Source organism: Eucalyptus grandis, chromosome 8 (assembly GCF_016545825.1).
Source record: "Eucalyptus grandis isolate ANBG69807.140 chromosome 8, ASM1654582v1, whole genome shotgun sequence".
NCBI classification, from domain to species: Eukaryota; Viridiplantae; Streptophyta; class Magnoliopsida; order Myrtales; family Myrtaceae; genus Eucalyptus; species Eucalyptus grandis.
In genome coordinates this window covers 4,392,231-4,418,025 of record NC_052619.1, presented here as the reverse complement: position 1 = coordinate 4,418,025, position 25,795 = coordinate 4,392,231, and the positions used below count along the sequence as shown (strand labels likewise).

The 25,795-nt window shown below is 43.1% G+C and overlaps 3 protein-coding genes and 1 pseudogene across 5 annotated transcripts; 1 reads left to right on the top strand and 3 right to left on the bottom strand.

The window, feature by feature from the left end:
• Positions 1-4,433: 4,433 nt before the first annotated feature.
• Positions 4,434-6,131, top strand: LOC104416205 (probable xyloglucan galactosyltransferase GT12). Its single transcript, XM_010027629.3, has one exon. It carries the CDS (start codon positions 4,434-4,436, stop codon positions 6,129-6,131), a length of 1,698 nt encoding a protein of 565 aa, XP_010025931.3.
• Positions 6,132-6,549: 418 nt separating this feature from the next.
• On the bottom strand, positions 6,550-15,834 carry LOC104456327 (probable aldo-keto reductase 2). 3 transcript variants are annotated; one of them, XM_039301082.1, is made up of 9 exons: positions 15,593-15,834; positions 15,233-15,433; positions 14,259-14,431; positions 14,130-14,177; positions 13,339-13,393; positions 12,184-12,516; positions 7,506-7,648; positions 7,316-7,418; positions 6,550-7,116 (listed from the first exon to the last, which is right to left on the bottom strand). In XM_039301082.1, exons 1-9 carry the CDS (start codon positions 15,812-15,814, stop codon positions 6,778-6,780), a joined length of 1,617 nt encoding a protein of 538 aa, XP_039157016.1. In that variant the 5' UTR covers positions 15,815-15,834; the 3' UTR covers positions 6,550-6,777. The 3 variants fall into 3 exon arrangements, with proteins under 3 accessions (XP_039157016.1, XP_039157015.1, XP_039157017.1); XM_039301083.1 differs by lacking the exons at positions 6,550-7,116; positions 7,316-7,418; positions 7,506-7,648 and having other exon boundaries at positions 11,987-12,516; positions 13,339-13,388; positions 14,125-14,177; XM_039301081.1 differs by lacking the exons at positions 12,184-12,516; positions 13,339-13,393; positions 14,130-14,177; ... (1 more) ...; positions 15,233-15,433; positions 15,593-15,834 and adding exons at positions 8,123-8,329; positions 8,739-9,051 and having other exon boundaries at positions 6,561-7,116; positions 7,506-7,678.
• Positions 15,835-16,573: 739 nt separating this feature from the next.
• On the bottom strand, positions 16,574-20,090 carry LOC120287749 (probable aldo-keto reductase 2). The gene is made up of 5 exons (XM_039301093.1): positions 19,733-20,090; positions 19,276-19,482; positions 18,357-18,529; positions 18,168-18,270; positions 16,574-17,065 (listed from the first exon to the last, which is right to left on the bottom strand). The coding sequence occupies exons 1-5, from the start codon at positions 19,946-19,948 to the stop codon at positions 16,814-16,816; spliced, it is 951 nt and encodes a 316-aa protein (XP_039157027.1). The 5' UTR covers positions 19,949-20,090; the 3' UTR covers positions 16,574-16,813.
• A 175-nt stretch (positions 20,091-20,265) lies between these two features.
• On the bottom strand, positions 20,266-23,835 carry LOC104456315 (annotated as a pseudogene).
• Positions 23,836-25,795: the final 1,960 nt, after the last annotated feature.

The window sequence follows — 25,795 nt, the reverse complement described above, 5'->3', positions numbered from 1 at the left end:
CAATCAACGCGTGCAATCCGGATGTGCTATTCTTTTAAGATTCATCGATATGCAGCTTCTATCGAGTAAGGCACATGATTCTTCCTCTGGCTATTGCACCAAAGGATATGTGCTTTTCCCCCCTTAAGGTGTTGCCATCTTTAAGACATGATTGACATGCACGGTCCTTCTGATTTTATCTTTTTTAGCATTTAATATCATAAATGTGAAGTTTTATTCTTAAACTTCCAAAACATTGTCCGCCGAGCCTACCTTTATCGGCTTATGCCAATTTGGGGTCTCAAAGAGGCCCTAAAAACGGCCCATTATTACAGAAAACCGGCCCAAAGAACCCACCGCCGTTGTTAACAACGCAAAATTTCGAACCTTGACCTCATTCGTTGGAGAAGAGATCTCAACCAACTAGGTGGGTAAAATTTGTTAATACTACGGAAGACCCTAAACTATTACACCGATGATAAGATTTATTCAAAATTTTTTTTTAATCACAAAAAAACCATAAATTAGTATATTTGTGATAAGTTTATCCCAAATAACTACAAAAACCCTAAACTAGTATATTTATGATATATTTAACCCAAACTAATTTTTTTGACCACCAAAAACTCCAAATTGGTACATTTATAAATATATCATCTATTAGATTAAAATCACAAAAAATTACAAAACTAGTATAACTATAACAAACAGAGAATAAATCTCAAACCGATACACTAATCAACCGTTATATGTCATCTAACTCAATATATGGATAGTATAAATTAACAAAAACTAACAAATGATAAATTTATTATAAGTATACTAATTCATGGTAAAATTTTCAAAGATATATTAGTTTGAGATTTTCGCTAGTCAAAAAATTAGTTTTGGATAAATATATATCACATGTGTACTAGTTTGATTTTTTTTTTTTTTTTGGCATTAACCCTTCAAAAAATTCATAATCCTTCTGCAAAAAAATCTGACACCGTGAATTAACATTACCATCATTTTACGTTAATTTGATGCTAAATTTGCCTTGATGGCGCGGTCCAAGATATGGGCGTTAAAAAGAAAGCAAAAAAGATTTGTTGACTTAGGAAAATGGATTGGCAACACATAATCATTATTTTGAGGTATTGAAAATCTTAAAATTGATTTCTAAATTTTTTAAAAAGTGCAATTAGGTTCTAAAATTTGTGAAATTAATTTAATCAAATCCTTAAGTTAACTCCTATCCAATTAGGTTACCCAAAAATGATGACATGTCTCGTTTTTATTATTTTCTTAAGACATGTGACAATGATGTAGTGCTCATAAACACCACATGAGAAAAAATTCAATTTTTTTTTGAAAATACTAAATTAAATTAAAAAAAAAATTAAAATTAAAATTAAAAAAAAAAAAAAAAAAAAAACCCAAACTCAAATCAATAATTTTGGCCAAGCCCTTGTTGTTGGCCACCGCCATAGTCACCGAGAAGGGCTAGCGAAGATTGTTTGGGCCTTTCCAAGGCTTAGGGACCCTTGCCTGAGGCTAGCAAGGGCCTGGTGGCCTAGTTCTGGGGGAAGGCATGACTGTCACCCTTGATTTGAACAAGGGTTGTCAATGCTAGCGTGGAGCTAGTGAGGGCTTGGCCATAGCTGTTGAGTTCAATTTGCATTTTCTTTTTAGCTTTTTAATTTTTTTTTTTCATTCTAATTTAGTTTGTGTTCCTTTTTTTTTTTTTTAGTTTTTTCTGATGCGACACTTAATGGGCTCCCGAGATCTCCACATGTCTTAAGCAAATAATAAAATAAGCCATGTAAGCATTTCTCATGAATATAGTTCAACGTAATTAACAAAAAGGACTTCATTAAATCATTTAACAAATTTTAAAATTTGATTAAATTTTTTTGAAAGTTTTAAAATTGAACTAAACTTTAATTACAAATTTTAATACTTTTAGTGAACTTTTCCATTATTTTGGCTCAATATTTTTTTTTTTTTGTTAAAAAGAAATTTTCAAACCGTTACAAAAAGGATTCGAGGTCTTTTAACCAAAGGGAATTATTTTCCATCGGAAGAGTGCCGGTCAATAATCGTTGTTATAATCCCTCGGTTTATAAAGGATCCTGACACCATTGACGTGACAGTCAAATAGCAAAAAATTGAATGTTCTTTGGCGACATGTTTAACTAAGGAACCATATTAAGAAACTTTTAAAAGTTCATTAAGTTCAACACACACAAAAATAGAGGTACAATAAACATTAAAGAAAAATTCAAGGTCCACTCATGTTACTTGTCTTCATCTTTAAAGAATTAAAAGGAAAGTCATTAATAGGTGTCAAAAAATTGTCTAGCGGTTTTGGATTTTCGATATAGGAATTAGCCATTTATCTATAGCTTGGGGTAGTTTTCATTAGTAGTCACTGAAATTCAGTAATTTTTTCAATTGAGTCACTAAATTTTATTCTCTTTCACCGAACTAACTAAACTTTTTCCTTCTTTTCAATTGATGCACTCTAATCAGAATCCAAACAATTTTCCATTGAATTACTAACGTGACAGGTGATGATGACATGACCTTTGGAAAATCGGTAAAATTTTTGTTGAAGTACGTTGATGGAGAAAAAGGGTAAGTTTAATGCATTGGGTAAATCTAGTGACTCGATTATGAAAATAACTAAAGCTCGGTGACCCTAAAAGAAACGTATCCATCTTCTTGATAATATCCTAATTTATGAAGAAGAATGTTGTTTGTGAAAGCAGACTCTTGCGACGATCGTGAATCGTGATATTACGTAAACATGTGACGCATGATTTTATCATTGCATGATGTACTGCATAACGTGATAGATGCCTGTGCATGAAGATATCAACAAGCAATGATTTCACATGCAAGAGAAGCCAATTGGGTGTTTTTTTTTGCTTCCTTTCGTGGGTTTTAGCAGTCTCTTCGTTGACGATTTGGACTCGATTTTCAGTGCCATGACCTTTGCTGGTGAGAGACGTTAGCAACTCCTTTTACTGGCGCAAGCAATCCTTGGGGTGTATCTGCCTGTTTGTGGAGACCGAGAGAGAGAGAGAGAGAGAGAGAGAGATGCTTATCGTCCCAATTTGAAAAGAAAATTCGAGTTTCGATGAGATCTTCATGCAAGAAAGGAAGGGATCTTAGAGAAGAGGACGAATAAGGAAACAATTTGACAGACGAAGTGCTAATCTTTACTGTAATTGTGGACTATTGTGACGGAGATCTCAAAAAGTCTACTCAGCCAGTCCAATTTGGACTTTGGAAAATGTAACCAGGAAGGAAACTACACATGGAACAGGATCTGGCGAGGGTTTCAGGCGAGGGCATCCCGATTATCGCCGGCCTTCGCCTATGGCCGGAGGTCATTGGCAATCACCGTCGGCCCTAGTGACCAACGGAAGGAAACAAGAAAAGAAAAGAGAAAAAATAAAAAATTTAGAAAATTTTTAAAGATTGCAAAAATTGTCCATGGCAATGCAGGCCCTGTCACATAGGACGATTTGCATTCACATGAGCAATTGTCGGACAAAATAGACCGGAATGACTATATTAATAAATTATCAAAAGTTTTAGGATTAAATCAGAACTAAATTGACATTTGTAACTTTTTTATTTTATTTTATTTTTCAATTTGTCTTATTACATCTCCTTGAGAATCAAATAAGCATCTAGGCCATAATGGCATGAGAGTATAATACAAGGCAACTACAAAAAGGTCTTATGAAAGCTTATTATACCAAATTGTGTTGCTTCCGAAATTGGAAAAGCCGATTGGGTTATTTTACTGTGTAGTGGTAGCCGATGAAAGGCAACAGCTCAGGAAAAGTTGGCACATGTGAGCATTAAGTACACAATCTCCAGGACAAATTTGGAAGAAGAAAGTCCCCGATGGCGTGCCTCGTCCTGGACGCTTGAGCCAAGATCCTTGACACTTGACTCGAAAAATAATTTGATAATAATATATATCTCTTATATCACATAAACAGTGCATATCTTTTTAGAAAAATCAAATCAAATTTTCCTTATTAAATGATGGAAAATATATTATAGATCATTTTCTAAATCTTAGGCTATCACTGAAAAAAATTATTGATTTACCGTGAAATAATTTCCTGAAAAACATTTTCAGAAAATATCACGTCCTTACATCGCGAAGCTACCTTTCGATTTTGTGCCACTGCTATTACTATGTAACGTTACCAAGCAGGGTAAGATCCATTGAGGGATTCCATAAGTAAATACTAAATAAGATGCAAGGATAACCATGGAAGGTTCATTAAAAGGACATGAAACCTTTCCTTCTTTGCTTCAATGCCTAGGTTTTAATTCACGCGTTCATGTCAAAGCTTGAATCCTCTCTCTCCCTCCCTCCCTCCCTCTCTCTCTCTCGTTGAGTGTTTTTTTTTTTTTTCGCTGAAAATCCAACCCGAGATCATCAGATGGAGAAATCAGTGCGCAGGAGCTGCTACAAGCCGTGCCAGGTTACGTCCCTCGTCACCCTGTTGTGCTTCGCGTTTCTCTGCTTGGACTACTTGACCTTCCATGGCGACAGAGACGGCTTCTACATCAGAATCAACTACCATGGGCGTCCGACATCTGCCGAGACGAAGCAAAACGGAATGCAGAGCTCTGATTCTCTCCGACCTGTGGCAAACGTCGATGATCACGGGGTTAGTGCTACGAGCAACTCCAGCAGTGCAAGAGCCGGGGGTTCGGATAAGCCTGATGAGGTGGAGGAGAGCCTGAACGGTACGAATGAATCAGATGCAGGGTCGGCACCGAGGGGCAACAAAGAATCTGCGGAGTATGTCCCTGTCCAGGTCCTAGGCAAAGGTGATCGAGATATGACGCACCCGAATAAGGAGAGCGCAGACCCGTGCTCGGGCCGGTACATCTACGTTCATGACCTCCCGAGTAGATTCAATGACGAAATACTGAAGAACTGCACGTCCCTCATCAAGTGGTTCGACATGTGCCCGTCCATGGTCAATGAAGGTCTAGGTCCCCGAATCGACGATTCTCGCGGAGTCCTTTCTCATGGAAACTGGTTTGCGACCAATCAGTTCTTATTAGAGGTAGTGTTCCGCAACAGGATGAGGCAGTACGAGTGCTTAACCAACGACTCCTCGCTGGCTTCTGCTGTTTTCGTCCCCTTCTATGCCGGGCTCGATGTCGGCCGCCACCTCTGGAATTTCAGCACGTCGGTTAGGGACTCTCTCGCGCAAGATCTCACCAATTGGCTTGCGGATAGACCGGAGTGGAACAGAATGTGGGGGAGGGATCATTTCCTAGTCGGAGGAAGGATCGCTTGGGATTTCAGGAGACAAAGCAACGACGTTTCTGACTGGGGAAACAATCTTATGTTCCTGCCCGAGTCCAAGAACATGACGATGCTATCGATCGAGTCGAGTTCTTGGAACAATGACATCGCCATACCATATCCCACATATTTTCATCCCTCGAGCGAGGCTCAGGTCCTTGAATGGCAAAACAAAGTGAGAACACATGAGAGGCGGTACCTGTTTTCGTTTGCTGGGGCCCCACGACCGAGCTTGGAAGATTCTATCCGAAGCGACCTCATTAACCAATGCAAAGCCTCTAATGGGACATGTGCATTGCTGAACTGTGGCTATGTTGTGAACAAGTGCGATGATCCGGTTGAAGTGATGAATGTCTTCGAGAGTTCTGATTTCTGCCTGCAGCCGCCCGGTGATTCCTTCACTAGGAGGTCAACTTTTGACTCGATACTGGCCGGCTGCATTCCGGTTTTCTTCCACCCTGGATCGGCATACGTGCAGTACATTTGGCATTTACCAGAGAATTCTTCCAAGTATTCAGTTTTCATACCCGAAGACAAGGTGAAACGTGGACACATCAACATCAAACAAGTATTGAGTAGGATTTCCCGGGATGCAGTACTCAGTATGAGAGAGGAGGTTGTACAGCTGATTCCTAGGATTGTATATGCAGATCCAAGGTCCAGAGATCATAAGTTCCAGGATTCCTTTGACACTGCCGTAAAAGGAGTTTTGAAAAGAATAGAGAGCATCAGGAGAAGAGTTTCCGATGGCAAGGATCCTAGTTCTGGATTTTCAGATCAGAACAGTACAAAGTTCAACATGCCCAGGACAGCCTAGGAAAAACAACAGGATCTTTCAGATTATAAAGAACCCAGAAGCATTCTAGATGGACAGAAATTGAATTTGAGATTTTCTTTTTGTCAGTTTTAAGCTTGCGCAGATGATTTTTTCAAGCGTGTCTTCTCTCTTCATCCAGGATTGAATTTCTTCGATCTCTACCCACCGCATCAAGGATGAAATATTTGTAATGTACAAGAGACTGCAAATCAAGAATGTACTTGAATCTGTTAAAGCTTGAATCGGATGTTGATTAGTTCAGGTACAGTTTTGTTTGCATCTAATTATGTTTTTGTTTTGTTCATGTGTTGATTTAGCAGGGCGAAAGAAGACCACTTGTTGTTAGTCAAATCAATTACCTTCATTCTCGATTCATCACAAGAGAAGAGGCTCATTTCACAGTAGTGCAGTTAGCTGGACACTCAGTAATTCATACAATAGTACAGTTAACTGGACATTCAGTAAATCATAGTTTGCCTCAAAATGAATCTAGATTCGAACATTATGGGTAAAGCACTTTATATTATGACAATTACTATCTCAACGCACACAATTATAACAGTCACACAGTAGAGCCTTAAATTACCACATCAGAAATAACTCACACTATATATATCAAAGCGGCAGCGACAGAAATAGACTGCTTCTAAGCAGCATTCCATGAAGAAAGGGGTGGAGTGTCGGAGTTCTCCCATGTAATCATGGTACTTTTGTACCTGCTGCCCTTGATGTTGTCCGCAGAAGCAATTGATTCGAGCTCAGCCATATCATTTGGCATGAGTTTCACAGACACAGCTCCAATATTCTGGTTAAAATTCTCAATCCTGGTTGTCCCAGGAATTGGGCAGACGTCGTTGCCCCGGTGGTGGACCCAGGCGAGGGCTAACTGTGAAGGGGTGCAACCTTTTCCCTTTGCAATTTCATGTAATCGGTCAAATAACTTGGCATTGTGAACCAAGTTCTCTGGCTGGAACCTGGGCAGGTACTGCATAAAACAAAGCACTTCTCAGCATGGCATTGAAGATACATATGGTTATAAAGCTTTCAGGTCGACAATTGCTTTCTAGCCTCTCTGAATGCTAAAAAAAACTGGTAAACCAACAGCAAATATCAAAGTTAGCAGATGATTTTCCTGCACTTTCATGCAAATGATAGTCACTGTGAGCCAATCAGTACACACAGACCTGTCGGAAGTCGTCCTTGGAGAGATTCTCAAACAACTTTGAACCGACAGAAAAGAATCCTCGTCCTAAAGGACTGTAGGAAACGATTCCGATGCCGAGCTCCCTAGCAACCGTTTCGAGAAAGATCAGAGTCAGAAGAAGACTGTCTCTACTTCACAAAGAAACTAGTCGGTTCTATTTAATTTCTTACCGGCATGTGGGAATTACATCTGCCTCCACGTCTCTCGACCAGAGCGACCACTCCAGTTGCACTGCTGTTATGGGATGAACAGCATGGGCTCTTCTGATTGTCGAAGTGGAAGCCTCAGATAAACCGATGTACTTGACCTTACCCTCCTCAACTAGCTTCTTTAGCTCACCGATCTTTGAAGATTCACATGACCCAAAAACAACAGTAAGGACCTTAAGTGTCGGAGATCCAGAAATTCGTGCACTTTGTTAGCTTTATTTTGTATCTCTGAATGTGCGTTCTCCAATTTTTTTTAAACCATTTCATTTTGACACAGCCACCATCAGCGAGATCAATCAATATCGACACATCTTAATGCAAGAAAAATATACTAGGCATTAAATAAACTTTAAGTAGTATCTCTAATTTATCAGAACCAGAACTAAAAACTAATCGGACAGAGGATGATCCAGCAAAAGATCTCAGTCCCACACAAGACAAATCTATTTAATCATTGCAACACAAAAGTAACTCTCAATATATAGTTTCTATCATATTAGCCATCACGAGATACGCAGTGAAACCATCCTGGTGCATCAACCAAGTGAGGCAATTTAAAGAGTGGGACCAGGATATACAGTGACTTCGATGGGCACGCGAACGTCCACGCGGTGTTGGTAGTAGAGGTCAATGCAATCGATGTCGAGCCGCTTCAAGCTGGCCTCGCACGAAGCCCTCACGTATGCAGGGTCGCCTCGGACCTGCCTGTTCCCCTTCCCATCTGCGGAGCTGATCCCGAACTTGGTCGCCACTTGTAGCCTCTCTCTCAGCCCTCCCTTCAGTGCCTGCTCGAATTCCATACCGAGTCAACACCAAAGTAAACTACAAAAATTTGCCCCACAAATCAGAAAGCCTAGTCGCCCGACATAGAATTTTGCGCGAGCACCGCCGACTGTCCATACCGCTTAATAACTAGAACCCACTTGGGGCGACTGTTCAGACCGCTCATCTATGGTTCCGCATCTCAAAACTCGCATATTTCACGGGTTGCAGACATTTTGCGTTCCGAACTAAGAGAGTCTGACATCTCAAACTAAGAGCCAAGCATGAGAATTGATTACACTGGGGACTGGGGAGTCCAGAAGAGGGCTTCGGAAGCAAAATCACGCGAAACCCTGTGCGAATTAGCTAAAGCTGATGCGAAAGGTGGAACCTTTCAAGCGACCGCGCGGCTCGAAATCCTAAAGCACCGACCTTTCCGATGAGGACCTCGTTGGTGTGGGGGCCGTAGATGTCGGAAGTGTCGAGGAAGGTGACGCCGGAGTCGACGGCGTGGCGGATGAGGGCGATCATGTCGGGCTCCGACTTGGGTGGCCCGTAGAAGGCGGACATGCCCATGCAGCCCAGCCCCTGCGCCGACACCTCCAGGCCCTGCGACCCCAGCTTGATCCTCTCCACCTGCGTCGACGACGCCATTGCCGTCCGTCTTCGTTCTCGCTCGCGACCGCGATGCAGGAAGAGGGTCAACTCAAGGAAGAAACAGTTCTAGTTTGAGACAACGACGAACAAAGACTGTCCTGTACTAAACTTAGATATTGTTGATTACAATTTTTTTTTTTGTAATAAACTATGAAATTTCATATTACTAATTTTCTTACTAACTTAGACATGTGTTTCAGCAAGTCAAACTTGTTATCAACCATCTTGTACTCTATGTGTGGTTATGATCTTCAAAGTATTTCATAAATTTTTAAATATCAAGCAATATAAAAAAAAAAGGACAAAAAGGGAGTGGAGCAAATGAAAAGGAGAGGATTTGCTTACAACGTTTGCGACATTCTTCAGGGTTTTGCGACATTCTCTGAGGACTGATTACCATACATAGACATTGCTGATGGGACTTCAGGGTTTTGCGACATTCTCTGAGGACTGATTACCATACACAGACATTGCTGATGGGACTTCAGGGTCGGTCAACTATTTCCATGGTCACTAGAGGCGAGTGGTTTTTTAAGATTTTATATAGATTTCATTGAAACTCAAAATCTACCCTGCGATGAATTTCAAGGTCAATTTTAGGTTCTATGCAAATTCTACGTGTATTTTTAATTAAATGATTGCGATCCGTTTGGTTCGACTTTTCCAAGGAGCTTTGGGCCCCAAAGCCCATTAAAAAAAATATTTTGTGTTTAGCATGTATTTTTAAAAGCTCATTTGCCCAATGTCAACATTCCCAATGCTGAAAGCTCAATGCTAGGGAGGCGCTGCTTTGAACATTGACATTTTGGAAATGCAACTGTTCACCAAGTCACTATTCATCTTCGTCTTCTTCGCCATTCGTCTTCTTCTTCCCCGCCTGAGAGTTGGCCAAGCTTTCGCGATGGGCAGCGCTCAACCGCAAGTGGCCAATCTGGCCGTCGGGAAGCCTCGCCTCAGGTCACGCAACCTCAGGCGAGGTGGCCTAAGGTCGAGCAACCTCGGGTGCCGCTTGGGTTGCGCAACCTCATGCGGTGTCGCCGAGGCCGCCCGAGGTCGGCGCGACCTAGGCAGCTAGGTTGCATGACCTAGGGCATTGCCTGAGGTTGTTGACCCATGTGAGCCGCCTCCCCACCTCCTCGCCTCCCTGCCACCGCCATGGCCACCGCCTCCCCACCACCACCAGCTGCCACCAAGCCGCTCCCCATGATTTTCCCTCTTGCATGCATCTCCTCCTCAATTTTCTTTTCTTTTTTTTTCCTTTTTCTTTTCATCTGAAAGTTACTTTGCAAAATATACACTTCCAAACACACTTGCCTTTTCGACCAAAAAAAAAAAAAAAAAAAAACACACTTGCCTTCACAAAAATGCCCATTCACTCAAATATACTTGGAGAAATGCAAAGCCATTTCCCCAAAATTGAACCAAACAAGCCCGCAATGAATCATCATATTTAATAACTATTATTTGTAATTACAATATGCTAACCACAATTTACAATTTATATTTATACATGAAAAATATGAAATATTAACAAAATAAAAATCTTAATCATAAAATGGAAGCTCAGATTAGTGATTTCAAATTATACACTCATCATCATATATCATGAAATATCCAGGACCACGCGAAAATATAAATCAAGAAAAACACAAAAAAAAATTTCAAGTTCCACTTATTTAGAATCTGAAATTTCATATTTTTTCAAATTTTGGAACTTGAAACTTAACCTATATCTTGGAATCTTGAACCGAATAGGTTCCTGGCGATCCATTTCTATGGTTTTAGATTTTAATTTGGAACCATGCTTCACCTCTGTTCAACACCAGGGGCGCGTCGCTCTGTATTGGTTCTATTGAAAAACCGTCGAATAATTGCCAACCGAGACACGTTGCTGCGTATTGCTTCTATTAAAAAAACTGTTGAAGCCTCCGAAGGCACAATCGGGAGAGCTTTGATCGATCATCATGCTTAAAACAGGTGAATAAGTGCCCTGTTCACGCACATGCTTAAAACTGCCGAAGAACAGTCTCAAAAACACTGCAGCACCCAATGCTCGAGCTCTACATCTCAACGATTCAGCGACAGAAGCAGATCCATTTCAAAGCAGCTTTCCATGAAGAACGGTGCTTTTTCCCTGTAGCCATGCCGCTTTTGGGCCCTCGTGCCGGGAATCTGGCAGACCATCGTCACCCGAAAGAAAGGGACAGATAAAATGTACTGCGTATGAACACCCGAATTTCGCCGTCAAGTCTAACATTCATTTTCAAAGGGAATCATGAAATTGGTTTCCCTGACATCCCCGGAATTCAACCTAAAATAGAAGATGTCTTGTTATCATCCGACATAGATGGGGAGTTCTTGAGAGGGTGACATGTCCCTCTCGAAAACTATACTTTCATATATCGACAATTTGAATGGGAAACTTTATAATGTAATGATATTTGCTATTTTTTTTCCCTAAATGGAAAGCTCAAAATCTCGAACCGCTCTTTTTCTTCTATATGAAAAAAAATAAATAAATAATTAAATAAGAGTTGAAACTCCATATATATGTATAGCAACTAGCAAGATAGTCTGCACATGCATTACCATCTGACTGTGCCTTAGGAGCCTTCGACTGTCTTTCTATAGAAGTAACACGGAGCGACACGAGTCATAACAGCGATCAGAATAGTTTTACGACCGTGAGAGCATCAGGTGGCAATTTACTTTTATGCAACAATGATGCCATCTAGTTCAGCAATTGTGCTGCTATAGAAAACGTGCCTCTCGGCATTGCTTCAATGAATCGTAACCAATATAGAGAGAATTGTGCAAAGATTAAATCTTGAAAGTATGAAATCATGGCTGAGGTGAATAAAGTGTCACTCTAGTATGTATGGACGAGTCGAATTGCACAAAATCCCAGTTTCGCAATTCTGAAAGTCGACTTGATGAATTGGTATGGCCGGCTCGGTTAGAATTCAGCTCAACCTGTGTTTCTTGAGCAATCTTCCCCATAAGCTTATCGCACATCTATAGTCTTCTCAAAGCGAACGTCATTTATACAAAATGACAACAGCTACTCTATGAAGTTCAGAGTTTATTACAGGATCACAAGCACCCTCTTCGTACACATGCTTAAAACAACCACACCACACAGCTGGAAAATTATGCGGGAGCAAATGCTCGAGCTCTGCCTATCAAAGATGCCGCGACAGAAGCAGGCATGTCTCTAAGCAGCTTCCCATGAAGAAAGGGGCGGAGTGTCAGAGTTTTCCCATGTAGAGATGCTGCTATCGTACCTGTCACCCTTCACACTGTCCGCAGAAGCAATCGATTCGAGCTCAGCCATCTCTTCTGGTGTAAGCTTCACTGACAGAGCTCCAATGTTCTGATTGAAATTCTCGATCTTGGTTGTGCCGGGAATAGGGCAGATGTCGTCGCCCTGGTGGTGTACCCAGGCAAGGGCTAACTGTGATGGGGTGCATCCCTTTCTTTGCGCAATTTCATTCACTCGGTCAAATAACTTTGCATTGTGAGCCAAGTTCTCTGGCTTAAACCTTGGTAGTTTCTGCATAACATAGAGAACTGTCTCAGCAGAGAGCATTTGAGCAACGATCATTTTCTTTTAAGCACCAAATTCTACCGCAACTAGTGCAAAAAATACTAGAAGTGGTTGCATTGCATGTTATCAGATTGTCTTGTTACTTGATATGATAAGCATTTGGAAGTTCATAAGCATTGTGTTTAGTAAAAGATTATCTCGAAAGGATTAGACTATGTAGTTCAAAATCATAAGCATTCGAAATGCAGATTGAGTGCTCTAGCAATCCATTTATCACAGTTAAAAAATAAAAAATCACAAATCCAGATGATCTGTATAAGAATATTATCGGAAGTAAAGCTCTTTTTCGTTAAAAAATATAGCTACTTCACCCGGTGCAATCACAAGTGAACCACTAACTACGAGCAGTATCCCACAATTGGGTTTATGTCAGTAACATAATCCTAAAACTTGCATAAGAAGGGTGTTGGGGAGTCCTCACTCAAGAACGGGTAGTGTCCAGATATTATTTATCTTGTGAAGAAAGATGAGTATAAAAAAGGACAGAGGCCCGAGACCGGATACTGGCGTTAGTTATATGGAGGAGATATCGTACTCTTATGAAGAAAGATAAGAGAAAAAGGATGGGTGGAAAGTGGGGAAAGGATAGTGAGTAGCAAATGGTGGGAAGGCTGGGAAACAAAAGAATATAAAGCCTTTGTGTCACCGATTCTTGTTTACACAACCCAATACTTTTTCTGCATGTCACAAGAACTGGTAATAATCCAGCACTCCAAAAAGAACGACAGTCAAGTGAGCATCTAATTATGTTGATGGGCAGAAAAAAACCTTTCTGAAGTCATCCTTGGAGAGATTCTCCAACAACTTGGAACCGGCAGATAAGGGTGCGCATGGTAAACTTCCCTAGCCCAACAATTTATATTCTTCTCTTTCCCAGAACAAAAAAAGAATAGAAACCTGTTTGATAACGGCAAGTTAGTTTTTTGTTCCCGGGAACAAAAAGTTAGCCCGAGAATGGTTTTAGAATAGAAATGAGAAGTAAAAAAGTTGCTTCTTGTTCCGGGAACAAGTTTAAGAAATAAGTGAATTTTTTTTTTTTATTCTTCTCTTGCCGACCACCATTGACCACCCTTGACCGCCGCTCGCCGTGGCCCGCCACCGTCGGCCGACCGCCGCCACCACCGCCGCTGCTCGCCGGAGGCCGACCGCCGCCCGCCGCCGCGCATGTCGCCGCCCGCCGACCGTTGCCGCCGCCGCCGCCGACACCCGCCGCCGCACGTCACCGCCGGCCGACCGCCACCACCCTCAAGCTGCCGCCGATCGCCGCCGCATGGCCCATCGCCTCCGGCGGCCGATGGGCCTTGCGACGGCGATCGGCGGCGGCAGTCGGCGGGCGGCGGTATCCGGCGGTGGCGGCGGTCTACCGGCAAAAAATAAAAAACAAATAAATATAAAAAAGAAACTATTTTTTACCAAACGCATTTCTATTCTTTTTCTATTTCTAGAGTAAAAATTTTGTGTAGTTACCAAATGGGTTTTTTTTATATAAAAATAGAAAAAAACTATTTCTGAAAAAAAATTGTTCCCCGGCCAAGAAATGTTACCATGCGCAACCTAAGAATCCCCGTCCCAAAGGACTGTACGCAACAATTCCAATGCCAAGCTCCCTAGTCACAATGTTCCAGAAGAGCAGAGTCAGAAGAAAGCTGTTGTCACCGCATAAACAAATTGACAGAGTGATATCCTACCTGCACGTGGGAACGATCTCTGCCTCCACATCTCTTGACCACAGTGACCACTCCAATTGCACAGCTGTGATGGGATGAACAGCATGTGCTCTTCTGATGGTTGACGCAGAGGCCTCCGATAAACCAACGTACTTGATTTTACCCTCTTCAACGAGTTTCTTTAGCTCTCCAATCTTCAAATATTCACATGCCATAACAACAACAGTCAAGACCTTACATGTCAAGATCCAGAAATTCATGCACATTATTAGCCCCTGAATAGTATGTGTTCCCTGACTATTCCACCCTTACATTTTGACCTGGCAGCTCTTAGCGAAGATCAGTCGATCTTCATGCATCTCTATGCAACAAAAAATTTGCTTGGAATTAAGAAGTTAATAGACATAGATTTCTCTAATCTATCACGCAATTGGCCAAATAGCAGAATTATAAAATTGATGGAAGTAGAATTCTCTGATCTACGACAGGGAGGTTAAATAACAGAAGTATTTCAAGAAATTGTCATATTTGACAATGATATGTCAAGAATCAAATGTCTCTACAGAATGTACAACTTTCAATGTGATTCTCGAATAGAAATTAGGATGCGCCTGATAGCGCTTTCATCTCAAAGGAAGATTTCGAATAATCTTCAAGCTTATCGATCAGTAACTTGTCAAAGATCCCATAAGACAAAAACCCAGCCACTGAAATACTAAAATTCCACGACTTCTTTAACAACGTATCTCTACCTGAACTATCAACTGAACTTAACTCTCAGCTAACAATATCTTCCAAGACAAAAGGCAAGACAATAGTCAATTTCTGCCACGAAGTCCAACAAACTATCAACAACACAACGATGCATCATCATTACCAATCTAGTTTAGCAACTGATCTTAAGATGCATAATCAACACCAATTTAGTTTAGCAACTGGATCATATGGCTCAGAGAAAGTCTCAAGAGAGGCAAAGATTCAATGAGGATCCATACAGAGACTTCGATGGGGACGCGGGTATCTATACGGTGTTGGTAGTAGAGGTCGATGCAATCGACGTCAAGCCGCTTCAGGCTGGCCTCGCAAGCCGCCCTCACGTAGGCCGGATCGCCCCGGGCCTCCCACTTCCCGTCGGCGAAGCCGAGCCCGAACTTGGTCGCCAGTTCCACCTTCTGTCTCATCCCTCCCTTCAGTGCCTGCTCAAGATCGACACCAAAATCACCATAAGAAAACCCACAAACTGTGTACAAAATAAAGAAAACTAAGTCGCAGGATCTTGGAATTCGGCATGACTATAGCATCTCTACTTCGTGCTGAAGCTAAGACTAAGCTTCATAACACACTGAAGAGCAGACCTTGCCGAGGAGTATTTCGTTGGTGTGAGGGCCGTAGATGTCGGAGGTGTCGAGGAAGGTGACGCCGGAGCCGACGGCGTGGTGGATGAGTGCTATCATGTCGGGGTCGGGCTTGGGAGGGCCGTAGGTGGAGGACATGCCCATGCAGCCCAGCCCCTGCGCCGACACCTCCAGCCCCTGCGATCCCAGCTTGATCCTCCCCACCTGCGTCGACGACGCCATTGCCGCCCGTCTTCGTTCTCGCTCTCGACCGCGATGCAGCAGGAAGATGGTCAACTCAGGGAAGAAACGGTTCTAGTTTCAGACAACGACGAACGAAGACTGTCGTGTACTAAACGTAGATATTGCTAATTGCATTTTTGTATATTAAACTATGAACTTTTCATGTCGTTAGTCTTCTTACTAACTTAAACATGTGTTTCGGCAAGTCAAACTTAGTATTAACCATCCTATACTTTATGTGAGCTTATGATCTTGAAAAAATTTCATTAACTTCTTAAAAATCAACCAATATAAAAACAAAAAGAGTGGAGCAAATGAAAAGGAGAAGATAAGTATGATGATCGATCGAGCCTCTCCCAACTGTGCCTTTGCTTTGGGGGATTGACAGTGTTTCAATAGAAGCAACATGAAGCCCGATTAGGGATGAGCATAGTTCAGGACTAAAAGAAAATCTATCCAATTTCAAAATCTAAAGTATGTAAGATAAATTTCAGATTTCAAAGATTAAGAAAGCCATTTCAATTAGTAGGTTCTAATATTTAAATTGGTAAAACCTGGAATGAGTTCTAATTTCTAAATTGGTAAAATCTGAAATCTAAAATAAATTTGTGTTTTTCTTGATTTATGTCTTCGTGTAATCCTACAATATTCCATAGCATCGATGATTAGTGCATAGTTTGAAACTGCTAGTCGACAAACATGAAGTCCCGCTAGCATTGTCCATGTGTCCTTAGAGAAAGTCGCAAACATTGCAAGTAATTGAACTCACCGCCGAGGCAAATGACAACAGTAAACTCTCTGAAGTTCCGAATTTATTACAGGTGAACAAATACCCCGTTCATAAAACAGCCAAACAAGATAGTCTCAAAACACACTGCAGCGCCCCATGCTCAAACTCAATATATCAAAGATTCAGTGACAGCTTTTTCCCTCTAGCCATGCTGCCCTCGCGGGTGCCACCCGTGATATCGTCCGAAGAAGCAATCAATTCCAGCTCCTTCATCTCCTCCTGGGTAATTCCAGCTCCTTCATCTCCTCCTGGGTAAGCTTCACGGACAGAGCTCCAACGTACTCTTCCAATATCTCGATCTTGGTCGCGCCGGGAATCGGGCAGACATCATCGCCCTGGTGGTGTACCCAGGCGAGGGCTAACTGCGGTAGGGTGCATCCCTTTCTTTGAGCAATCACATTCACTCGATCGAATAACTTCGCTTTGGGACCCAAGTTCTCTGGCTGGATCTTTGGTAGGGACTGCATAACATACACCACTGTCTCAGCGGAGAGCAGATGAGCAACCGTCATTTTCTTTTTAACACCATTTTCTACTGCAGCAAGTGCAAACAATAGTAGAAGTGGTTGCCTTGCATGCCATCAGATTGTTTTGTTACTTGACATGATAAGCATTTGGAAGTGAGCAATCGCTGTGCATCTGGAAAGCATGATGAGCAAAAAAGACTATCTTGCAACGATTAAAATATCTCGTTCATAACCATAAGCACACGAAATGTAGAGGGAAGCACTCTATCAGCAACCACGCAAGGCTGATGGTTTTGACGTAAGATGTGACAGGAGAAATGAAATCAGTGAAGTAAGGTTTCTACATGGAACGATAACCTTTTATCAAACTCGAAAGAAATGCCATTCTAAATGATGTGCAGGATGATATTAGTGGAATTAAAGATCTTTTTTAGCTAAAAAACAAGAGCTACTTCACTTGCCAGGTACAATCAATAGTCAAACAGTTAACGTGGGAAGTAATCCACAATTGGCTGTATGTCCGATACGAACTTGATCCCAAAACTTCCATAAGAAGGGTGTTACGGAATACTCACTCAAGAACTAATTCTGTCAAGATACAATTTATCTCGTGAAGAAAGATTGAGAAAATAAAATAAAATAAAAAATAAAAATACAGAAGGCTGAGGCCAGAAACTGATGTCAGTTATGTTGAGGAAAGAGAGCTAGTATCGTGAAGGAAGACGAGAGAAAAAGGATTGTGGAAAGGGAGGGAAGGATGGTGAATAGCAAATGTTGGGAAGGCTGGGAAACAGAGGAACTAACAAACAAATCTACATATGCTTTTCCCAAAAGCATGAGAATCTGGGAAACAGCCTCTTTCAGGCTCATTAAGCCATTAATTATGATATTACGCTAATCTGTGATCGAGAGAGGTGAGATGTATAGCGAGTGCTGGATTTCAAACACATAAGAATATGAGGCATTTTCGTCACCAATTATTATTCAATCCATCCAGATACCTTTCATCATACCACAAGAACTGGTAATTTTCCAGCACTCAATAAGAAATACAATCACCACAAGCATCTAATTATGTCGATCAGCAGAAACAGACCTGGCCGAAGTCATCCTTGGAAAGATCCTCCATCAACTTGAAACCAACAGGAGAGAATCCTTGTCCTAAAGGACTGGTCGCAACAATGCCAATGCCAAGCTCCCTAGTAACCATTTCAAGGATGAGCAGAGTCAGAAGAAAGCTGTTGTTACTGCAAAAGCAGAATTCATTAACAGAGTGATTCCCTACCTGCACGTGGGAATGATCTCTGCCTCCGCATCTCTTGTCCACAGCGAAAACTCCACTTGCACTGCTGTGATGGGATGAACAGCATGTGCTCTTCTGATTGTTGATGCAGAGGCCTCGCACAAACCGATGTACTTGATCTTACCCTCTTCAATGAGTCTCTTTAGCTCCCCCATCTTTGAATATTTACATGAAAAAACAACAGTAAAGACCTTACGATGTTAAGATCCAGAAGATTATGCACATTATTAGTTTTCATTGTGTCCCTGATCCTGAATAAGATGTGTTGCCTTACTGTCGAAACATAACATTTTGACCAGGCAGTTCTTAGCAAAGATTAGTCAATCTTTATGCATCTTGATGCAACCAAAAAGTCGCTAGGCATTAAGTTTTTTTTTTTGGTCGAAACTAGGCATTAAGTTAATGAGCTAGATATCTCTAATTTATCAGACGGGGGGGCACAAATAGAAGAAACATTCCAAGCGCTTGTCATATTTCACAATGATATGTCAAGAATCAAATGTCTCTGCAGAAAGTCCAGGGACAACTTCCAAAGTGATTCTCGCATATAAATTAGGATGAACCCTGCAGCACTTTCATCTAATAAGAGGAACATTTCGAATAGATTTCATGCTTGTCGACCCTTAACTCCCGAGAGATGCCCATAGGACAAAACGCAGACACGAAAATGCAAAATTCCACAACCCCTTTAACAACATCCTGCGGCATCTCGACCTCAACTATCAACTGAACTTAAGTCTCACCTAACAGCATCTTGCTACACAAAGGCAAGGAGATAGTTGATTTCTGCTACAATATCCAACAAACTTTCAACAACATGATGATGCATCGTCAGTACCGATCTAGACATATGGCTCAGAGAAAGTCTTAAGAGAAGGGAAGGATTAAGGAGGATCCATACAGTGTCTTCGATGGGGACGTGAGGGTCGACACGGTATTGGTAGTAGTAGTAGAGGTCGATGCAATCGACGCCGAGGTTCTTCAAGCTGTTCCCGAGAGCAGCCCTCACGTATGGCGGATCACCCCGGACCACCCTTTTCCCGTCCGCGGAGCTGATTCCAAACTTGATCGCCAATTCAACATTGGGTCTCACCCATTCCTTCAGGGCCTGCTCAAAATCGATATCGACACCAAAATCAACACAAGGAAACCCCAAATTACCCCAAAAATAAGAAAACCCATACGCAAGATCACAGAATTATGCTCGATCGAGCTAATAACAGACACCAGAGAATATCTACTTCATTCAGAAGCGGATGCTAAGCCGTGACGCACTCAAGCGCGAACATCGATCGGATAGGGGAGGCGTACAGTTGAGCTAAGAAGCCGAAACCTGAAAACGGTCTAAAAAAACTGACCTCTCCGAGGAGCATTTCGTTTTCGGGAGCGGCGCGGATGTCGGAGGGGTCGAGGAAGGTGATGCCGCGTCGGACAGCGTGGTGGGTGAGGTTTGTAATGTCGGCGAGGGTCTTGGAAGGGTCGAAGTAGAGGGGCATGGGCATGCAGCTCATCCCCTGCGCCGAGACCTCGAGACCCTGCGACCCCAAGTTGATCCTCCTCACCGGCGACGCCATTGCTGCCTGCGGTCTAGCTCGGGGCAGATGCGAGGAGAGAGTCGAGAAGAAACGATTTCGAGAGCTCGCGAGCTTTCGTTTGGCGGCTCTTGTTGCCAACTGTCTCCACGGCCACTAGGAAATAAGTTGGCGCAAGATGACTGCACGCTCCAAGAGAAATAACTTGGTCCGAAGATTCGGACATGGCAGGGGGGAAACTCGACAGGCTCCACGTGGAAGCGACGGATCTCAAATAGTCAACAGCTTTAAGGGTTTTAGACGTGTTACCTTACAATACAACGTTGCACTTCCTAGAGGGTGTCGTCCCATGGCTTTCTAGATGGTGCAGGGTTTGCTTTTATGGATTGCATGGACTGACCCACGTGCCACCGTCAACGCCCTTTGTTTAGTTGTTTGTGCTTTTCTTCTAATCCTGGGGCATAATATCCTACTACTACAGATTCCGAATCAATAATTAGAAAGGCAAAATTATTTTCTACCTCTACACCTCAAAATCTGTACGTTGCAAAATTCTTTTGGAGCGCTGCGAATTAAAAAGAAATCAAAGTAGAGACGGACCCATTCTACTAGTTAAATTAGATTATCTAGAATTTTCAAATTTCGAGACTAGTCGCGCGTTAGCTTTATATTCCTTGTGAAACAAAGAGACATATAAAATATACTATACTTTCATATATCCACCGTTTGGGAAGTTTTATAACGTAATGATACTTGCTAAATTTGTTTTTTTTCCTGCATGGGAAGCTCAAAATGTCCTTCTGCTCTTTTTCTTTTATTCAACAAAGAAAAAAGTGAAAAACTACGAATTGAAACTCCAAATGTATGTATAGCAACTAGCAAGATAGTCCGTACGAATATTACCTTCTCAACAAGTATGATGATCGATCCGGTTGTGCCTTAGGAGCCTTCGACGATCTTTCGGTAGAAGCAAGACGGAGCGACGCGTGTCAGGATGGCGATCAAAGTCGTTTAAGGACTTTCTAATTGGTGGCCAAAAGAAAAGTCAAAGGAAGAAATAAGTAGGGCTCAACTTGCCAGGGACACTGATTGAATAAGGTCACGACAACTGAAGCGGCAATCTTCTTCTTCTGATTTTTTTTTTCCTTTTCTTCTCGTTCCTTTTTCTTTCCTTTCTTTATCTTTTCATCTTTTTTCTTTAGCCTTCATCCAGAGAGAATGTTGCAAAGATTGAGAGTATGAACTCACGGCCGAGGCAAGTAGTGTCACTCTAGTACGTATGCATGAGTCGAATTGCTCAAAATCCCAGTTTCGCAATTCTAGAAGTTGAAAATTATGCAGCAGCAAATGCTCGAACTCTGCCTATCAAAGATGCGGCAACAGAAGCGGGCATGTCTCTAAGCAGCTTCCCATGAAGAAAGGTGTGGAGTACCGGAGTTTTCCCATGTAGAGATGCTGCTACGGTACCTGCCGCCCTTGACGTTGTCCCCAGAAGCAATCGATTCAAGCTTGGCCCATCTCTTCCGGTGTAAGCTTCACTCACAGAGCTCCAGTGTTCCGGTTGAAATTCTCCATCTTGGTTGTGCTGGGAATCGGGCAGGCGTCGTCGCCCTTGTGGTGTTCCCAGGCAAGGGCTAACTGTGACGGGTGCATCCTTTTCTCTTTACAACTTCATGTAATCGGTCGAATAACTTTGCATTGTGAACCAAGTTCTCCGGCTGGAACCTGGGCAGGTACTGCATAAAACAAAGTACTTCTCAGCATGGCATTGAAGACAAATATGGTTATAAAGCTTTCAGGTCGACAATTGCTCTCTAGCCTCTCTGAATGCTACAAAAAAAGCCGGTAAACCAACAGCAAATATCAAAGTTAGCAGATGATTTTCCCGCACTTTGATGTGAATGACGGTGACTGTGAGCTGATCGGTACACGCAGACCTGTCAGAAGTCATCCTTGCAGAGATTCTCGAACGACTTGGAAGCTACAGAAAAGAATCCTCGCCCTAAAGGACTGTAGGAAACGATTCCGACGCTGAGCTCCCTACTAACCGTTTCGAGGAAGATCAGAGTCAGATGAAGACTGTCTCTACTTCACAAAGAAACTAGTCAGTTCCCGTTAATGTCTTACCGGCCCGTGGGAATGACACCTGCCTCCACGACTCTCGACCACATTGACCACTCCAGTTGCACCGCTGTTATGGGATGAACAGCATGGGCTCTTCTGATTGTCGAAGCGGAAGCCTCGGATAAACCGACGTGCTTGACTTTACCCTCCTCAACTAGCTTCTTTAGCTCCCCAATCTTTGAAGATTCACATGACCCAATAGCAAGAAGAAGGACCTTAAGTGTCGGAGATCCAGAAATTGGTGCACGTTGTCGGCTTTTAATTTGTATATCTGAATCTGTGTTCTCCACTTTTTCAAACCATTTCATTTTGACTCTGCCACGATCAGCTAGATCAATCGATATAAACACATCTTAATGCAAGAACAACAAACTAGGCATTCAATAAACTTAACTAGTATCTGTAATTTATCAGAACAAGAGCTAAAAACTAAATGCATTGAGGATGATCCAGGAACTGACACAAGCCATATTTAATCGTCGCAACACCAGACTAATTCTCATTATATAACTTCCATCATATCTAGCGACACAAGATACACAGCGAAACCATCCCGGTGCTTCAACCTATTAAAGCAATTTAAAGAGTGGAACGAGGATATACAGTGACTTCGATGGGCACGCGAGCGTCTACGCGGTGCTGGCGGTAGAGGTCAATGCAATCGAGGCCGAGCCGCTTCAAGCTGGCCTCGCACGACGCCCTCGCGTATGCAGGGTCGCCTCGGACCTGATCCCGAACTTGGTCGCCACTTGTGCTCTCTCCCTCAGCCCTCCCTTCAGCGCCTGCTCGAATTCCATACCGAATCAACACCAAAGTAAACTACAAAAATTTGCCCCACAAATCAGTAAGCCTAGTCGCCCGTCATAGAGATCTGTGCGAGCACCGCCGACTGTTCATACCGCTTAATAACTAGAACCCACTTGGGGCGACCGTTCAGACCGCTCATCTATGCTTCTGGCATCTCAAAACTCAGTATATTTCACAGGGTTTCAGACATTTTGCGTTCCCAACCGCGAGAGTCTGACATCTCCAACTGAGAGCAAAGCATGAGAATTGATTACACTGGGGACTGGGGAGTCCAGAAGAGGGATTCGGAACCAAAATCACGCGAAACCCTGCACGAATTTAACTAAGCTGATGCGAGAGGTCGAGCCTTTCGAGCGACCGCGCGGCTCGAAATCCCAAAAGCACCGACCTTTCCGATGAGGATCTCGTTGGTGTGGGAGCCGTAGATGTCGGAGGTGTCGAGGAAGGTGACGCCGGAGTCGACGGCGTGGCGGAAGAGGGCGATCATGTCGGGCTCCGACTTGGGAGGCCCGTAGAAGGCGGACATGCCCACTGCGACCCCGACTTGATCCTCCCCACCGGCGTCGACGACGCCATTGCCGTCCGTCGTCGTTCTCGCTCGCGACCGCGATGCAGGAAGAGGGTCAACTCAAGGAAGAAACGGTTCTAGTTTGAGACAGCGACGAACCGAGACTGTAGTGTACTAAACATAGATATCGTCAATTGCATTTTTGTATACTAAACTACGAAATTTCATACCGTTAGTCTTCTGACTAACTTGGACATCTGTTTCAGCAAGTCAAACTTATTAACAACCATCTCGTACTCTATGTGTGCTCATGATCTTGAAAGTATTTCATAAATTTCTAAATATCAAGCAATATAAAAACAAAAAGGAAGAAACAAAAAGAGTGGAGTAAATGAAAAGGAGAGGATTTGCTTACTAGGGGTGAGCGGTTCCCGGTTCCTTACAGGTTCCCGCTTGGAACCCTGAACCTACCCGGATGCGGGTTCCTCATTTTTGGAACCCTAACCTACTGCGTCGACAAGGCAACCCTAACCTACCCCGTCACGGGTTAGGGGTGCCCAGGCTCCAACAGTTCTTTATTTTTTTTTTCATTTTTAGATTAAAAAAATGAAAAATAATGCAGCAATAATAACGACATAACCATGAATCCTGCAACCTGATGCTAGAACACACTTCACATGCTAAACCAACTTGAAGCTATTGAAGATGCCCAATAAACTGATGTTACTCTTATTTAGACATTGCAGATAGCAAACCAATACCACATAAGTTGAAATTCCTCAGAATTGACACAACTAAAAGCTCCTCAATGTCTGGAAGGACGACCGCTAATAATCACTACCACACTATGAGAACAAGCACCACTGTGACCTCAACAAGCACTGAACAGGAAAAGCAGGTCCAACACAAGCCTATAAGTCTCATCTAAATAAGAAGATCAGGCCAATCATTAGCAGAACCGATCAAAGGCACTGAACGTTGAACACGATGTGTTGTAACAGCGACAAGCTTAACAAGACATAAAGTTGAAGCAACATTAAAATTCACTAAAATCCCATCTCTGATACTATCAAAACCACATGAAGCAACAGAAACTACCACAATTCGCAGATCATCGGATATAAAAAATGCTTGTGCTCGAGAGTAACAAAGCAGCACTGTATCTAAGCAGCTATTTGCTTCCTTAAAAGTCTTCAATTCGCTTAAAAGCAATAATCAGAAAAGCATCAAGGTCTCTTTCGCAACAACTAAAAAGCTCTAACCCAAAGCAAAAGCAACTCCTCCCATGAAAACACCTCAGAACCCTAGCTTGGTGCGGCGCCAGTGCCTACGCTTCGCGTTGTACTTGAACGATTTCGGCGACAAAAATTAGGCCACAAAAAATAAAATAAAATAAAAAGACGGCTTTTTTTGGACAAAACGTGAAGGAAAGTGTTGTCAGTTCGCATGCGAATCCAGGGAGGGATGGGCCTGTTCGGTTCCGGTTCTTCTTCACCAGCTTCTTCTTGATCTGGCGACGGCGAGCACGCGGCGACGGTGGCGCGACGGCAACGAAGGCACGAGACTCACGGCACCAACGGCGGCATGAACAGCGCACTGAAGAAGGCGGCAGCCGCGGCTCAACCCACGGCCAAGGGGGGAAGAGCTCAGTTCGGGCGGAGGTGGTGACGGTTCGGAGCAACGATGGCTCGGACGGCCGAGCAAGCTGCAGCAAGAGGTGGTGATGGTGGCTTGGGGACGGCGGCGGTGCCTCACGGTGGCGCGGACGGCAAGACAGCTCGTCGGACTCAACGGAGAGACGGCTTGTTGGACGAGCAGTGGGTGGTGGGGGTTTGGTGGCCAAGAGGTGGTGGTGAGTAGGGCGTGGGGCGGCGGTGTGGTGGTGGGTGAAGCAGCAACCGGCGAGAGGAAGGAAGAAGAAGAAGAAGAAGAAGAAGAAGAGGTGGGGGGGTTCGGCCGAGAGAGGGGGAAAGAGAAGAGAGAGAGAGAGAGAGAGGAAAAGAAAAAGTGGGGGCAGGAAGTGACGTGAGGAGGAAAAGGTGGAGAAAAGAGAGGGAAAAAGAAAGGGAAAGGGGGAAAGTTGAACGGAAGGGGGAATCGCACGGAAAGAATTAGGGTTTTTATTTTGTAACTTTGCCGGTTCCGGTTCCTCAGGTTCCGGTTCCTATGGGAACCGGAACCGGAACCGGGAACCGCCGGTTCCCGGAAAAAGAGAACCGGGAACCGGAACCGGTCCCCTTAGAACCGGGAACCGAACCGGAACCTCCTCCGGTTCGGTTCCGGTTCCCGGTTCTACCCGGAACCACGCTCACAACGTTTGCGACATTCTCTGAGGATTGATTACCATACACAGACATTGCTGATGGGACTTCAGGGTCGGTCAACTATTTTCATTGTCACTCTAGTGAGTGTTTTCAGATTTTATATAGTTTTCCATTGAAACTCAAAAT

Excerpts from the sequence above, each read along its gene's own strand:
- LOC104416205 (XM_010027629.3), top strand. The coding sequence starts at position 4,434 with ATGGAGAAATCAGTGCGCAGGAGCTGCTACAAGCCGTGCCAGGTTACG.
- LOC104456327 (XM_039301082.1), bottom strand. The coding sequence starts at position 15,814 with ATGGCGTCGTCGACGCAGGTGGGGAGGATCAAGCTGGGATCGCAGGGG. Across the intron at positions 14,432-15,232 it reads GCGTCCCCATCGAAGTCTCT|ATTGGAGAGCTAAAGAAACT; the intron begins GTATGGATCCTC and ends GAATATTTGAAG. Across the intron at positions 7,649-12,183 it reads CCCTTTCTTCATGGGAAGCT|GGTAAGGTCAAGTACATCGG; the intron begins GCTTAGAGACAT and ends CTAGTTGAGGAG.
- LOC120287749 (XM_039301093.1), bottom strand. The coding sequence starts at position 19,948 with ATGGCGTCGCCGGTGAGGAGGATCAACTTGGGGTCGCAGGGTCTCGAG. Across the intron at positions 18,271-18,356 it reads GAGATCATTCCCACGTGCAG|GGAGCTTGGCATTGGCATTG; the intron begins GTAGGGAATCAC and ends AATGGTTACTAG. Across the intron at positions 17,066-18,167 it reads CCAAGGATGACTTCGGCCAG|TCCCTACCAAAGATCCAGCC; the intron begins GTCTGTTTCTGC and ends TATGTTATGCAG.